Raw genomic sequence first — 16,541 nt, 5'->3', positions numbered from 1 at the left:
TAGTAAACGATTTATTTAGGTATTGAATGAGCCCAAAATTTCTTCTTGAGGAAAAAAGGATATTTCCTTGAACACAGGAATAGTAGTGGTTCACCTGTGTGTGGTGCATATTGGTGTTCTAGTCAGGAAAGTCAGGAAAGCATTTTAGGCTCCTTAGTTACAGTGGCCTTATTTTAGAAGTTTAGATGCTTTTGGAAGTTGTTTGGTCAGTAAATATTGAAAGGCAGCCTAGGCTTCCATAGATTGCTGTTCAGCCCGCCCTTGTCAAAAGCCTGATTAAGGGACATAGTGGTTCTTTATTGCTCCATAGCAGGCTTTTTCTTATACATGGTGACTAATTGATGAGCTAGATCAGGGATCTGAGCTTTTACATTTTACAAAGACCTGATTAAAAAATGTGACAAAGACTGTATATAGAGTGCAAAACCTGAAAGACTTATTATCAAGTTTTTTACAGGAAACATTTGCCAATCCCTGACCTTGATAATACTAACTTTATTCCCTTCAGAGAGGGTGAGTGAGTCTCCTACTCTTTCTCCCTCTAATATTACGCAGTCTTCATTTAGTCATGGTTGGAATTGTGAGAAATGCTTATGTGAAAATAATAAAGGTGACTTACTTTGCATTATCTGGAAAAATCTCTGAAGTCATTCAGTTTCAGGGTCCTTATGAACAGTTCTTTTTTCTTCAGATACTTATTGAGCACAATCCCTTGCCCTGAAATCTGTATTGTATATATACTAGGACTCCAACAGCACAACTGTCAAGATAGTGGTCATGAAGTTTTTATTTTCTTGATTCATAATTTCATTCTAAAAAAGGTTCTTTTCTGATAAAGGGATGTATTTCCTTTTATCACAGTAAGAATAAAATAATTTATGATTCTGCCTAAGTTTCTTCTTAGATTTTGATTATTATGTTAGTTTGAGAAGATAATTTTTTTCTCCTACAGTTTCAAAGCTTTTTAAAAACTATCATAAATACTAAAAAATACTAAATTAGAACAAATACAATTCTCTTTGGCTTTATGTTACCACTGCTCACTTCCTAAATTGCTAGAGCAGTAATGTGTTACAAACATTATTTGGATTCCTAGGTGGAAAATCACTGTTGTTTTGCTTAGCAAGAACTTTGTCTATCAAATATTTCACTTGACATTTATTAATGGGAATTGTGTTTAAAATCTCAAATGAAGAAACCTTTAAATTAATTAATATTATTTGATAAGTGGGATAATTTTACTATTTAAGGTAATAATACAAATTTTAAATATTACAGAATATATTACTGATGTCCATTTGAATGACCTGTCTACATCACAGATCCTCCCATCAAATGAAGGTGTTAATCCACGTTTATCAGCAAGCCCTCCTAAATCAGGCAATTTGTGGCCAGGATTGGCACCCACACACAAAAAAGGTAGAAGTTTCAGTTATTCAGGTTCCTTTGTTTTGATAATTTAAAGTGTTAATTATGAAATATTTAGTACTTTAAAATCGACAGCATAATTTTATATAACCATGATTTGAAATTTTTGTGTGTGTGTGGCACAAATTTACATACAGTAGAATTCACTCTTTTGGTGTAGAGTTCTGGATTTTAACACATGCATAGATTCTTGTTACCACCACACAAACAGAATATAGAACAGTTCCGACACCCCCAAGGAATTCCCTCATAACTACCCTTTGTAATTAGATCATCCCCCTACCCCTCCCTAAGCCCTAGGCCTTTGATCTGTTCTCTATTGCTATTGTTTTGCCTTTCCCAGAATGTCATATAAATGGAATCATACAGTACATAGTTTTTTGAAACAGGCTTATTTCACTTATTGTAATGCATTTGAGATATAGTCACATTACATGTCTAAATAGTTATTTTTATTACTGAGTAGTTATTTCATTGTGTGATTATACTGCTGTTCATTCATTTTCACTTTGAAGAACATTTGAATTATTTGCAGTTTTTGGCAGTTGTGGATAATGCTGCAATAAACATTCGTACACAGGTTTCTGTGTGAATGTAAGTTTTCATTTGTCTAGAGTAAACACCCAGAAATGAGGTTATTGGGTCTTATGTTAGTTTCATACTTAATGTTGTATGAAATTGTTTTCCAGTTTAGCTGTATTATTTTGCATTCCCACTAGGCTATGTATGAGAATTCCAGTATTACAAAATGTAAAACTCTAAAACTCTTAGGAAAAAACATAGGAAGGAGAAAGTCTTCATGACCTTTTGTTGGACAAATAGTTTTTTTAAGACATCAAAAGCAATATCCATAAAAGAAGGGATGCCTGGGTGGCTCAGTCAGTTAAATGTCTGACTTCGGCTCAGGTCATGATCTCATTGTTCATGGGTTTGAGCCCCATATGGGCTCTCGGTTGACAGCTCAGAACCTGGAGCCTGCTTCGGTTTCTCGATCTCCCTCTCTCTGCCCTTCCCCACTTGTGCATGCTCTCTCTCTCTCTCAAAAATAAGTAAACATTAAAAAAAAAAGTGCAAAGAAGACAAAGTTTTAAAAAAATCCATAACAGAAACAATTAAAAATTTTCTTGGCAAAAGATACTATTAAGAGATTGAAAAGATAAGATTGGGAGAAAATACTTGTAAATCAGGAAGCTCACAAAGGATCTGTTCAGAATGTATATATATAAAAAAAAAACTCTCAAAACTTAGTTATTAAATCCCTTTTCCAAATAATACCTTATTGGATGCAAAAACAAGGAAAGGCAAAACTATTCTGATTGAAGTCAAGCTGGAGAGACTGAACCTCTCTTCTATTTCATCTTGGTTTCTTTTGGGATTTTTTAAAAAGTTTATATATTTATTTTGAGAGATCATGAGTGGGGAAGGGGCAGAGAGAAAGAGGGAGAGACAAAGTCCCAAGCAGGCTCTACACTGTTAGTGCAGAACCTGAAGTGGGGCTTGAACTCCTGAACTGTGAGATCATGACCTAAGCCGAAATCTAGAGGCAGATGCTTAACTTACTGAGCCACCCAGGCGCCCTTGGGATTTTTTTTTAAAGTAATTCTCTTGAATGGTACTTTGACAAGTTACTTTAGGATAGTAAATTTTACTGTTAAGGATTCCAGAGAAAATGGTAAAGGAACTACCTTTTAAAAGAATGTTCTTCACTTGTTTTTCAATCCTAGCTCAATCTGCATCATCTCCAAAGAGGAAAAAACAGCATAAGAAATACCGAAGTGTTATTTCAGACATATTTGACGGAACAATTATTAGTTCAGTGCAGTGTCTGACTTGTGACAGGGTGAGTATGAGGGAATTATAACGTGCAGGGAATTTCTGTCAAATGGTCTTAAAAAAAAAAAAAACCTGACAAATGGGATGAAAAGTTTATTTTTTTCTCCTTGCTACTTATGGTTATACATGTATTTCTTATGTTTACATCAGCATAAATTGATTCTAGGAGTAGAATTTATTTTTTGGAAGTAGTAGCAACATCAGTTTGAAAGGATGGGTCTTGACCTGTCATTGGACAGGCATGCATTAGCAGCAAGAATTAACTCCGTTGTTCATCTCTGGTCACATGGAAAGGTGATATGTTGCTCAGCAACAATAAATGGTAACACATGCATATCCTCCCAAGGTTGATAAAATTCATATGCTGGGAAACTGTTGCTGTTCACAGGCACAAGGCTGTGAGTGTATCTTCTACATTTGGTGGTATGGCTTATAAATATTTTCTTTTGTTAAGATTACGGCTCAGATAATACAGGTAGTGTCAGATTCATGCATAAGAGCGTAAATTAAAATCATGAGTTCTTTAATCTTCCCTAAATCTATGAGTTTCTTTGAGCTTTTCTTAAGAGTGGTTTTGTTTCAGTGCAGTAATGAATTAAGGAATATAAAATGACTTATTAAAAAACCCCTCAAAAGTAAGTTTTCAACTATTGTGGTAGGATCTTAAGTCAAATCTAAGAGCTTTCAATAGCATCATTTTAATGTAGGCTGTTTGGGTACCAAATATTTTTTATTTTTATTTTTTAATGTTTATTTATTTTTGAGAGAGAAAGAGCATGAGCAGGGGAGGAAGAGAGAGGGGGACAGAATCTGAAACAGGCTCCAGGCTCTGAGCTGTCAGTACAGAGCCTGACGTGGCGCTTGAACTCACAAATGTGACATCATGACCTGAGCCGAAGTCGGACGCTCAGCTGACTGAGCCACCCAGGTGCCCCTGGGTACCAAATATTTAAATGGGATTATCTTGAATTATTTTCAGCTTTTTAAAAATTACATGCCAAGTTTTACATCTTTTTAAAAACCATCATGAGATGTCATTTCCAAAAACAAATGCAGTAATAGTTCTTACGAGTTTGGAGCTCAAGCTACAGTGGCTGGATGTACTTTTCTATGCCACAGTGTCCTTGATTAATGGGAATGTTAGTAGTAACTTCATAAGATTTATGTGAAGATTAAATTTAGAACAGCACCTGGTACAGAGCAAGTGTTTTTGCCATTGCTATTACTGTTACTGATATTTTGGGGTTTTTTTGCTTATAAATTGCTTTGCAGTCTAAGATTTGTTCTCATAAATGTGTTGGATTATTTTCATCCCATTTTAAACACGAAACAATTGTAGGTGTCTGTAACCCTCGAGACCTTTCAAGATCTGTCCTTGCCAATTCCTGGCAAGGAAGACCTTGCTAAGCTGCATTCATCCAGTCACCCAACTTCTATAGTCAAAGCAGGATCATGTGGCGAAGCATATGCTCCACAAGGGTGGATAGCTTTTTTCATGGAATATGTGAAGAGGTATGTATGCATTTTCCTTGTACTAATTGAATGTTATAGCTGTTGTTTCTGCTGTACTGGCAGAACACTTCCTTTTTTTTTTTTCTTCTATCAATAATGTTTCAGGTTTGTTGTCTCATGTGTTCCTAGCTGGTTTTGGGGTCCAGTAGTAACCTTGCAAGATTGTCTTGCTGCCTTCTTTGCCAGAGATGAACTAAAAGGTAAGAAATATGAAATAGTCTTCAACTATGGCTAAATTGTTTTGAGTGATCTAAAATACTAGTGGGACTAAATATAAAATGTGTTTATAAAAGCTAAGTTTTAAGGTGGCTTTAACAGTACTTGCCCATATATATCATCATCATAGTTGCCAGTATCTACCATGGCAATATAAATATAAATAACATAAATCATATCCTGAAATGATTGATACAAATTCCTGTAGTATAAGACAATATGGTGAGGGATTCAAAGAAGGGAATTCAACCCATATAAATGTTGTATATCAGGAGTACTCTGAATTCCTCCATAATATTTAAGATTTTCCACTGTTTTTGTGGGTTCAGCACCTTGCTGGAATATATAACAGGCAGTCAGTAAAGTCAGGAAAGGATATTTTTTTGAGATAGGCCTTCAAGGTTGAAAAGAGAGAGAGGAGAGGGTATTTTAGGCAAGGTAAACATCACGAATTGATTCTTGAGCAGAGACTAAAAAATGTGAGCTTTGTGTTACTGTGCTGCAAAATCAGCATACGGCAAAGTCAAAGAATTGCAGAACCAAAAAAAAAAATACAGTAACTTACTTTTATTTTGAGAGGAATGACCAGATCTGTTCTATTTCCAGGTGACAATATGTACAGTTGTGAAAAATGCAAAAAGTAAGTGTCATTGATAGTGCTTTGAATCGCATGTTTTGTATTATAAATGATATTTTTCTTGGTCACTTGAATTAGGTATGTGGAGTTAATTTTGCACCTTATTTAGAAAAATAAAGGCTAATAAGCTTTGTCCAAGTAAAAATAGAGAGACTGGCTCTTCTGTAAAACAAATTTGAGGGGGCGCCTGGGTGGCGCAGTCGGTTAAGCGTCCGACTTCAGCCAGGTCACGATCTCGCGGTCCGTGAGTTCGAGCCCCGCGTCGGGCTCTGGGCTGATGGCTCAGAGCCTGGAGCCTGTTTCCGATTCTGTGTCTCCCTCTCTCTGCCCCTCCCCTGTTCATGCTCTGTCTCTCTCTGTCCCCAAAATAAATAAACGTTGAAAAAAAAAAAATTTAAAACAAATTTGAGGTAAAAGTTTAACAAATTTAATAGGCTTACTAAGATGTGAAAGTTTATATGTATTTTGAGATATAAAATAAGTATATAATTTTGCATAAAACATCTTCTAAATATGGTATAAAACATATACTATGATGTATAATACACATTTTCATTATATGAGTTTGCCATCATAAATAGGGCAATATTCTTTTCTGGATGAACAGGCTAGATTCAGGATGTCAAAGTGACTATAAAGGAACATAGTTTCAAATCTGTATAAAATTCAGAAAGGTTATACTAACTTTGATGTTACCTGTTGTATGATGGCAGAATAGAAAGTTAAGAAAAGTATGGTATTGTTTCTTTACATCTACTACTAGCTGCCTTTTAAAAGTCTTATAATAAACTCAAGCTTTTAAGCCTTTGTGGTGCAAAGTTAGAAAAGAAAAGTAATTGGAGGATTGAAGGCAGATATGTTTGTGTGAACTGAGAAATTTGTCTGAATCTCTGTAAGAGAAAAATAATGGGATCCTAATAAGAACTAGAACCTTCATAATAACAAACATCTTACTGTTTAGCAATAATCCAGGGAAGTGTTGATCTGTAGCTATTGGTTCTCATCATGCCAAAAAGGAATGGTATGTTGTTTGGTCAGTAAGGATTAAAAGCTGTTTTGTACTTTCTAGAAGAACATACACCTCTTATGAATTGGGAAGTATTTATTAGTTTGACTCCTTGAAGCTGTAGCTAATAGACGAAGAGGGATTTGGCCTGGAGGGACAACTTTCCTTGAAAACCAACATGAACTAGGAAAAAGATAACTAGTGAAGGTGGAAAAGAACCTTGCATCTGCCCCAAATCCAAAGTAGATACCTGTCAAGTATATATTAATACTCATTAATACTAACCACCCTTTAATTCAAGTTATTTGTTTCTACATTTAAGAGTAAAGATTCTATTGCCAGAGTGGGATTGGAAAGTGGGAAAAATGGGTGAGGAGGATCAAAAGGTGTAAGTTTCCAGTTATAAATTAAGTCATGGAGATATAATGTGCACCATAGCAACTATAGTTTATAATACTGTATTTCATATTTGAATTTTTCTAAGACAGTAGATGTTGAAAGTTTTCATTCATCACAAGAAAAAAAAATTTTGTGACTATATATGGTGACACATGATGTGAACTAAAATTACTATAGTGATCATTTTGCAAAGTATACAAATATTGAATCATTATATTGTACACTTGAAACTAATTCAGTGTTATCTGTCAAGTATACCTCAATTAAAAATAATAATAAAATTTAAGTAATAAAGGTTATAATATATTGACCAATATATAATATATTGGCCAATATAATATATTGGGATTTTATTTTACTCATTTTTACTTGATATCTGGATGTTATAAAGGCATAGCCAAGCCATAGACGGTAGCACATTTGTTTAAAAAAGTAGTTTTCAGGAGGTGCCTGGGTGGCTCAGTCAGTTAAGCGTCTGACTTTTGCTTAGGTCATGATATCATGGTTTGTGGTTTTGAGCCCCACATGGCTGTTAGCTCAGAGTCTGCTTTGGATCCTCTGTCTCCCCCTCTCTCTGCCTGTCCCTAATGTGTGTGCATGTTCTTTTTCTCTCAAAAATAAACAAATGTAAAATAATAATAATAATTTTCAGGGTGCCTGGGTCGGCTTAGCATCCGACTCTTGATTTTGGCTCAGGTCATGATCTCACAGTTTGTGAGATCTAGTCCTGGAGCCTGCTTGGGATGCTCTCTCTTGCTCTCTCTCTCTCTGTCCCTCCCCCTGCTGTCTCTCTCTCTCTCTCTCTCTCTCAGTAAATAAAGTTTTTTTTTTCCTCAAAGAACTAACTCCCTGGATTAATATTACTGATAGCTTAAATATTTTTTTTTTAATTAAGAGACTCCAATGTTTCATTAGTATTTTTTTTCTTCTTCATTTTTCTCTTTTCTCTTTTTTTTCCTCTCCTGTTCTGAATGATAGCCTTGTTGTCATTCGTATGTATTTTTATTTTTTTTTTAAATTTTTTTTTTTCAACGTTTATTTTTATTTTTGGGACAGAGAGAGACAGAGCATGAACGGGGGAGGGGCAGAGAGAGAGGGAGACACAGAATCGGAAACAGGCTCCAGGCTCTGAGCCATCAGCCCAGAGCCCGACGCGGGGCTCGAACTCACAGACTGCGAGATCGTGACCTGGCTGAAGTCGGACGCTTAACCGACTGCGCCACCCAGGCGCCCCTCATTCGTATGTATTTTTAAATGGGTAGCATATAATTCAGTAGTGAGCATATTTTTTCCCTATGTTTTCTAAAATATTTTGCTGTATATTTACAAATACTTTGGGGCACCTGGGTGGCTTAGTCGGTTACGTGTCCGACTTTAACTCAGGTCATGATCTCACATTTTGTGAGTGAGCCCTGCGTCCTGCTTCAGATTCTGTGTCTCCCTCTCTCTGCCCCTCTCCTGCTTGTGCTCTGTCTCTTTTTCTCTCAGAAATAAACATTAAAAAAAAAAAATTAAAAATACTTTGTAGCTTCATATGGGAAACAGGTTTACTTAAATCTGTTTTTTTTTTTTCTCTTTCCAGATTAAGGAATGGAGTAAAGTTTTGTAAAGTACAAAAATTTCCTGAGGTATGGGCTTTAGTAGAATTAAGTTCATTTTGTGTTACAGGAATGTAAAACATTAACATAATACAGTGTAGCATGGTTGAAGAATGGAGTGGTTCTATTGACCAGTTGTTATGTTCATATACCCTATTCGGATTATTCATTTTTAAAATACTGACTTATGGGGCACCTGGGTGGCTCAGTTGGTTAAGCAGCTGACTCTTGATTTCGGCTCAGGTTGTGATTTTATGGTTCATGGGATGGAGCCTCATGTCGGGCTCTGCACTGACAGCACAGAGCCTGCTTGGGATTCTCTCTCTCCTCTGCCCCTCTTCTGCTTGCTTTTACTGCATTCTCTCTCAAAATAAATAAACTGAAAAAAAATACTCAGTTACATACCAACTAAGTGCCCTTATCTGTAAAACTGTGTTGAACACAGTTTAATCAGACAGTATAGGATTTTGCAGGTATAATATAAAATTAGAAAAGCCAGCAGGTTTGAACTTAGGAAGTACCAGGTTTCACCATTTCCATATTCTGATGTGTTTAGAATCAGGTTATCATCATTGTAGGGTAATGTGTAACCTTGACACTTAATTCAATACCTATATTTAATAGATTCCTTTATTAGTATATAAAACAATAGAATTTTAAATAATCTTATCTTTCTCTGTTAGATTTTATGCATCCATCTTAAAAGATTCAGACATGAACTGATGTTTTCCACCAAAATCAGTACCCATGTTTCATTTCCACTGGAAGGTCTGGATCTTCAGCCATTTCTTGCAAAAGATAGTCCAGTTCAGATTGTTACCTATGATCTTCTGTCAGTCATTTGTCATCATGGAACTGCAAGTAGTAAGTATATAGGTTTGACATATGTCTCGATCAGGGGGAAAAAAAGTAACGGTCTGCATTGATCTGTTAAATAAGACCTGATTAAATAAAAGAAATGTAAAAATTGATTTTTATTTTTTAGTTTTATTGTAATTTGGTTGTTATAAACAGGTCTGAAAATTTTAGGTAATTGAATAATTTTGCTATGAAGTTTTGAATACTGGAAATATTTTGTATAAAGCTTAATATTAAGGACTTTAACATGATCATTTTTGGGGGGCACCAGGGTGGCTCATCTGGCTCTTGATTTCAGTTCAGGTCATGATCACAGTTCGTGAGATCAAGCCTCACGTTGGGCTCTGTGCTAATAGCACAGAGCCTGCTTGAGATTCTCTCTCTCTCTCTCTCTCTCTCTCTCTCTCTCTCTCTCTCCCCCTCCCCCTCCCCCTCCCCCTCCCCCCTCCCCCCCTTCTCCCCCTCTCTCTCCCCCTCTCTCTCCCTCTCTCTTTCTCTCCCCTTCTCTCCTTGCCTTGCTTCTGCACTTTCTCTTTCTCTCAAAATAAATAAATAAAAAGATTATATTTTTCACTTTTTTTAAGATTACATTTTTGTCTTTATTTTCATTTCTTCAGGTGGTGGTGGTGAGGATACATACTGGAAAAAATATAGATGCATAGTTCTTGCTATATCTCTGTCTCTGCTAGGAACTGAGGATTCAAAAAGTACTTTAATTCTTGTGTTAATCTTGTATTGCTGAAATTATTTAAATTTTTTCAACTCAAATTCAGGTGGACACTATATTGCTTACTGCCGAAACAATTTAAATAATCTCTGGTATGAATTTGATGATCAGAGTGTCACTGAAGTTTCAGAATCTACTGTACAAAATGCAGAAGCTTATGTTCTTTTCTATAGGTAAGGAAGTAACTCTCATGGATAGATTATTTTGACAAATATGAAAGAACATCTCACTGTGGGGTTTTTTACTTCTAAGACTTTCAAGATGTATTGCTGAGTAAAGATTAGAAATTGTTTTTTTCTAATTTCATTTTGTAAGTAAAGTGAAAGGTTGCATGCAGAATGATCTTTTGTTAAGAAAATGTTAAATCATGGGGCGCCTGGGTGGCTCAGTCAGTTAAGCGTCCGACTTCGGCTCAGGTCATGATCTCGCGGTCTGTGAGTTCGAGCCCCACATTGGGCTGTGTGCTGACAGCTCAGAGCCTGGAGCCTGTTTCGGATTCTGTGACTCCCTCTCTCTGACCCTCCCCTTTCATGCTCTGTCTCTCTCTGTCTCAAAAATAAATGTTAAAAAAAAAAAATTAAAAAAAAAAAGAAAAGAAAATGTTAAATCATTTAGTTGAAAGGTAAATGAATATATTTTGTTTTAGAAAGATTGATTTTAATAAATTAGTCTCTGACAGTAGGAGTTAAGTACCAGATTTTCTCCTAAAATAGCTAATAAAGGAGGTATTACTATAAAAATAGATCTTTGGTAGTTTCCAGTATCTTGTAAAAAGATTACTAACTACTGAAAGAAGAAAGTAGATGAACTATTTAGGTTGATTTTATTAGCAAACATTTGAACGCCAGCTGTATACCAGTGGTTATGTAGATACCAGTAGTTCTGATACAGTGTTGCCCATTAGGGGTGTATAATGTAGTTGGGGCTAGGGGTGGGGTGATACAAAATATATTTCTGTTGTATAATTCCCAAACCTAATAAGATTCATAGTATTACTGTGTGTGCTAAGTCTAATAAGGAAGAGGAAAAATCCATCAACTGATTGGATGGAGTAAAATGCATATCAAGTTTAATGAATCATTGTCCTTAATAGGAAGAGCAGTGAAGAGGCACAAAAAGAGAGACGAAGGATATCAAATTTATTGAACATAATGGAACCAAGTCTCCTTCAGTTTTACATTTCTCGACAGTGGCTAAATAAATTTAAGACTTTTGCTGAACCTGGCCCTATTTCAAATAATGATTTTCTCTGTATTCACGGAGGTAAGAAATGCTAAATTGGAAAGTAATGGTAGATGTTTGCTCTTAAATAATTTACAGATTAAGAAGGAGCCAAGAGTTTTCCTCTTCGACTTATTTTCCATTTCTTTATCTGCATCCAACTTAAATCTGTTTAATTCTCTAGTTTTAGAAATTGGCATTTTCTTCTATTTATAGGCAGTCTGTAGCCTCTTCATAGGAGAGATATTTATTGAGAACCTGTTCCAAACCCTGTGCTAGACCCTGAGAATACCAAAGACACTGTTTGTTTTCTAATTTCATAGTAGAGACAGATCCATACACAGCCAGTTATAGTACAGTGAGCACTTCTATTACACATTATTCTTCTCTGCTGAGAGGCATTCAGCTACCCCTTGTATCCATGATTTTTACCCTTTTGCCTAAATTAATAGCTGGCTCTTTTCCTAAGTGTGGACATGTCCTTGGAATTTAACAAAAAAGCCTTGTATAGTTATTTGCTAAATATAACTTACGCCTTTGTGACTGGCTATGTTAGTGTTTGTTCTCATGATAAATAACATGTTAGTGTGATACCTTGATTAAATTTCATGGTTGAAGACTCAATATTCTTATTAATTAACTATTTTTGCAGTGAAACCACAAGAGATAGTAGGAATGTCCCATAGTGAATATAGAAACCTAAACCTTGAAATGTTTCTGTATGTGAATTTATCTCTTATTATTTCCCTACTTGAAGTACTAACATAAGGCTCTTCTAGTTCTGAATCCCCCCATAAGCTTTTTATGGTATTTATCTGTGACTGCCTTTTATTATAGTTCTATAAGTGCCTCATGTCTTTTGCTGGCTCAAGCTCCATGAAGGAAAGAGTGTCTCTTATTTTCCTTTGATTTCCCCCAATACACAGTCAATGCTTAGTAAGGATTTACATAAATTACTTGAAGATGTTGGTTACCTGATTTTTCTCTAACTACTTCAAGAAGTAGGTTCATTTTTAGGAATGTAGTCACCAGAAATACTTAATTTTTAAGAATACTGATTGAAAAATGCCAGTGATTAATCAGTTTAAAAATGAGTTTAACCTTTAAAAGTTGTATAAAGGAATTTAAGAATGAAACACACCCATCTAAACTTTTTTAGGCGTTCCTCCACGAAAAGCTGGTTATATTGAAGACCTGGTTTTGATGCTGCCTCAGAACATTTGGGATAACCTGTATAGCAGGTTTGTTTTTTTAAATCAGACAATATGGTATTATGAAAATCAGTTGGTGAAACTTGTTAAAAGGGGATTGTATTGTTTCACATATGCTCCTTATGCTTTATGTTGCTTATGTAGAAAATTCTCTTTTTTCCTGTCATTATTCACTCTGAAGTGAGCAGGAAGACTTCATAGTTAACGTGGCCCAAGTCTAGATAATTAATTCTGATTTTTATGTTCTAATTATCTGTATCTGTAGAAGTATATGGGTGATATTTAAGTCTGAGATTTTAAAGTTTTAAATTTTGTTTTAAAACATTACATGTATAATTTTCTTACTATGTTTTCCGTAGTTAAATATTGAAAATATGGGGTACCTGGGTGGCTCAGTCATTTGAGCATGGTACTCTTGATTTTGGCTTTGGTCATGATCTCACAGTTCATGAGTTTAAGCCCTACCTTGGGCTCTGTGCTGACAGTCTGGAACCTGCTTAAGGTTCGTTCTCTCTCTCTCTCTCTCTCTCTCTCTCTCTCTCTCTCCCTTCCTCCCTCCCTCCCTCCCTCCCTCCCTCCCCTCCCCCTCCCCCTCCCCCTCTCCCTCCCTCCTGCCCCTCCCTTGCTTGTGCACTGTTTCTCTGTTGAAAATAAATAAACATTAGAAAAAGTTAAAAATAAAAAAAAAGATTCTCTCTCTCTCCCTTTGCCCCTCCTGCGCTTGTGTGCACACACACTCGCTCTCAAAAATATATATATATTGAAAATAATTCATTCCATGAATTCTTACTTAAAAGCCAGGGAAAGCCTCTTTCTGATTAAAACTTAAGACTATGGCTGCATTAACATGTTGTATTGTAATTTTTTGAAAGCCACCTCTTTTACTTTGTATTGTTACCTCTAGCGTATTTGGTAGCAGAAGTAGCTGTAAGGGAAAGTTAAAATATAAAGCAGGTTACTTAATACATTGATAGTCATCCTGATAAACATAAAATCAAGTTGTTATAATTATTTGATTTTTACGTTAGTTTAATTATGACTGAGAATTTTTTGTGGCGATTGATTCTTTACTAGGGATTTAGCCTAGTAAAGATTTCCTAGAACATGAACTTTCTTTAACATTATCATAATTATTAAATTCTTCTTGCTTTAGGTATGGAGGAGGACCAGCTGTCAACCATCTGTACATTTGTCACACTTGTCAAATTGAGGCAGAGAAAATTGAAAAAAGAAGAAAAACTGAACTGGAAATTTTTATTCGGGTAAAAGTTATGCTTTTCAAGTTGGAAATGTGATGTAGGATAAAGATCACTGACAATTAGCAGAATCGTTATGTTAATGAAATGATTAGATGAAGGAATTGTAGGTGTTCAGGGTGTGTAACAGCCAGAGACCTCCAACAAGTCATTAAAATTCTAGTGAGTTAAGGTCTCCTTTTGTGGGGTTTTGTTTTCATGGATTGGTAAAAGATTTTGTTGTACAGATTGGTACTTGCAAGAAGTCTCCTTATTGAAATGGTAAATTACAGGTTTCCTTTAGTGTTTTTCTGGAAGTATCTACCCAGACTGCATTCTCTACTTCCATCTTTTTGTGAAATATAGTATTGTTTTGTGGGACTGTCTATACTTTCAAATATACTCCTCAAAATGAGTATATTAAGAAGCATTCCTTGATTGCAAGCAACAATATGAAGGTCATTACAGAATCAGTAGGAAGAGCTAAACAACCAGGTTTTTGTTTGCTTGTGTGTTTTTTTAAATAATCTATTTGATTTTTTTTAATTTTTTTTTTTAACGTTTTATTTATTTTTGAGACAGAGAGAGACAGCATGAACGGGGGAGGGGCAGAGAGAGAGGGAGACACAGAATCGGAAGCAGGCTCCAGGCTCTGAGCCATCAGCCCAGAGCCCGACGCGGGGCTCGAACTCACGGACCACGAGATCGTGACCTGAGCTGAAGTCGGACGTTTAACCGACTGAGCCACCCAGGCGCCCCAATCTATTTGATTTTTTAAGGAAGTTTAAACTGTATCTGTGTAGTTTTCACAGACTTACCAATATAGCAGAATTAGCCTTTGATGATTTGAAAGTAAATTGGATTATCTACTTTTTGAAAAGGATCAACATGCAAGTAAATTAAAAACCATTTTAATTTAAAATTTAAAAATGGGGGAGAGGTGGGCGATACAGGGATACATATATAGGTTGTGGTTATGGAATGAATAAGTCACGAAGGAATGTAGTCAATGCTACCATAAGAGCGATGGATCAAGATAGGTGGTAGCTACACTGGTCGTGAATACAGTATAATGTGTAAACATGGAATCACTATGTTGTACACCTGAAGCTAATGTAACATTATGTGTCAGCTATATTCAGAATCATTTAATGTGTATATGCTGACTGAATGACCCATCCATATGCAAATTCAGGGTTTTTCTGTGTGCTTAGAGCTGTTTGATGGTCTTAGGCTCTGAAGTTTTAAAATACTGTAGTGGATGAGGAAAAAAGACATATTTAAACATGCACGAATGATATGCACTAATTCAGAGAGGCAAAATGAAGTAATTCATAGGTAATTAAGTAAGTCAAGAGGAGAAACTGTTGTAGTATCACTGGTTAATTATAGCAGATTACCAGTCTAGATGGTGATGATGATGATTTTATATACACTGCTAGGTTTTATCGGGGTGCCTGAGTGGCTCAGTCAGTTGAGCATCTGATTCTTGGTTTCAGCTCAGGTCATGATCTCCCAATTCATGAGTTGGAGCCCCATGTTCGGCTCCGTGCTGGCAGCATGGCGCCTGCTCGGGATTCATTCTCATTCTCTCTCTCTCTCCCCGTCTCCCCCTCTTCCCCTCTCCCCCCCACCCCCCCACCCCCCCTCTCTTTCCTGCCCCTCCCCTGCACACATGCTCTCTATCTTTCAAAATAAATAAGTAAACACTAAAAAAAATAACCAGGATTTACGGACAGGGACTAGTACAGTTCCATTTATCAAGGTAACAATAAGTAAGTATCTTCAAAGTACTATTGTCAGTAGCACAGTTCCAACTTTTTATTTATGGTCCAAAGTTCCAGTAGAGAATCCTAGTAGAGTTTCAGTCACCTGAGAACCATGTGCATTGATAATCCTACAAAGACTATATTGGTGGAGGGATGGGTTATTTTTTAAGAGAAAATTGAGATTCTTTCAGTAAAAAAGGAGAGGAACTTGTTAAATAGACAAGAGATGGGGGTACCTGGGTGGCTCAGTTGGTTCATGGGATTGAGCCCCATGTCGGGCTCTGTGCTGACAGCTTGGACCCTGTTGAGGATTCTTTCTCACCCTTTCTCCCTGCCCCTCCCCTGCTTGTTATCTCTCTAAATAAATAAATAAACATTAAAAGACAAGACATGAACAGTATGTTCCATGTTATGGCTGCCCAGCACATGTTCACACATCATACACATGTATACATACTTGCTTTTCTTCATGGATTTAGAATTTTTTGTGTGTGCCCTTGCCTAAAGTAAAGAAATTTTCACACACACAGGAAGATAATATAGGTATCAATTTGTGTATTGTGCTTAGGCCTCATTTGTTTCCTAAATTTAAAGAGGCAAGTTATAGTTGAATGTTTAAAATAGTTCACTCCAGGGTGCCTGGATGGCTCAGTTGGTTGGACATCTGACTTAGGCTCAGGTCATGATCTCGCAGTTCACGAGTTCGAGCCCCGTGTTGGACTCTGAGCCTGCTTTGGATTCTGTGTCTCCCTCTCTCTCTGCCCCTTCCCTGCTTATGCTCTGTCTCTCTCAGAAATAAACACACACACACACACACACACACACACACACACACACACACACACATATAAAATAGTTCATTCCATGAATGCTTGAATAAATGGTTAATGG

General features: G+C 36.2%; 1 protein-coding gene across 2 annotated transcripts in view; it reads left to right on the top strand.

Moving 5' to 3' along the window:
• Positions 1-16,541, top strand: part of USP33 (ubiquitin specific peptidase 33) — a 63,972-nt gene that overhangs the window by 36,636 nt on the left and 10,795 nt on the right. Inside the window, exons 11-21 of one of the 2 annotated variants that reach the window (XM_030324308.2) lie at positions 1,279-1,419; positions 3,153-3,268; positions 4,601-4,773; positions 4,903-4,973; positions 5,596-5,629; positions 8,614-8,659; positions 9,313-9,493; positions 10,261-10,387; positions 11,308-11,477; positions 12,595-12,676; positions 13,800-13,908. In XM_030324308.2, coding sequence (XP_030180168.1) covers positions 1,279-1,419; positions 3,153-3,268; positions 4,601-4,773; positions 4,903-4,973; positions 5,596-5,629; positions 8,614-8,659; positions 9,313-9,493; positions 10,261-10,387; positions 11,308-11,477; positions 12,595-12,676; positions 13,800-13,908 — 1,250 coding nt within the window. Of the gene's footprint in view, positions 1-1,278; positions 1,420-3,152; positions 3,269-4,600; positions 4,774-4,878; positions 4,974-5,595; positions 5,630-8,613; positions 8,660-9,312; positions 9,494-10,260; positions 10,388-11,307; positions 11,478-12,594; positions 12,677-13,799; positions 13,909-16,541 lie in introns of both variants that reach the window. The other variant, XM_030324307.2, reaches the window with a different exon arrangement.

This window comes from Lynx canadensis, chromosome C1 (assembly GCF_007474595.2).
Source record: "Lynx canadensis isolate LIC74 chromosome C1, mLynCan4.pri.v2, whole genome shotgun sequence".
Lineage (NCBI taxonomy): Eukaryota > Metazoa > Chordata > Mammalia > Carnivora > Felidae > Lynx > Lynx canadensis.
Note: the sequence above shows the minus strand (reverse complement) of the source record. Positions and strands in the feature narration are given on the sequence as shown.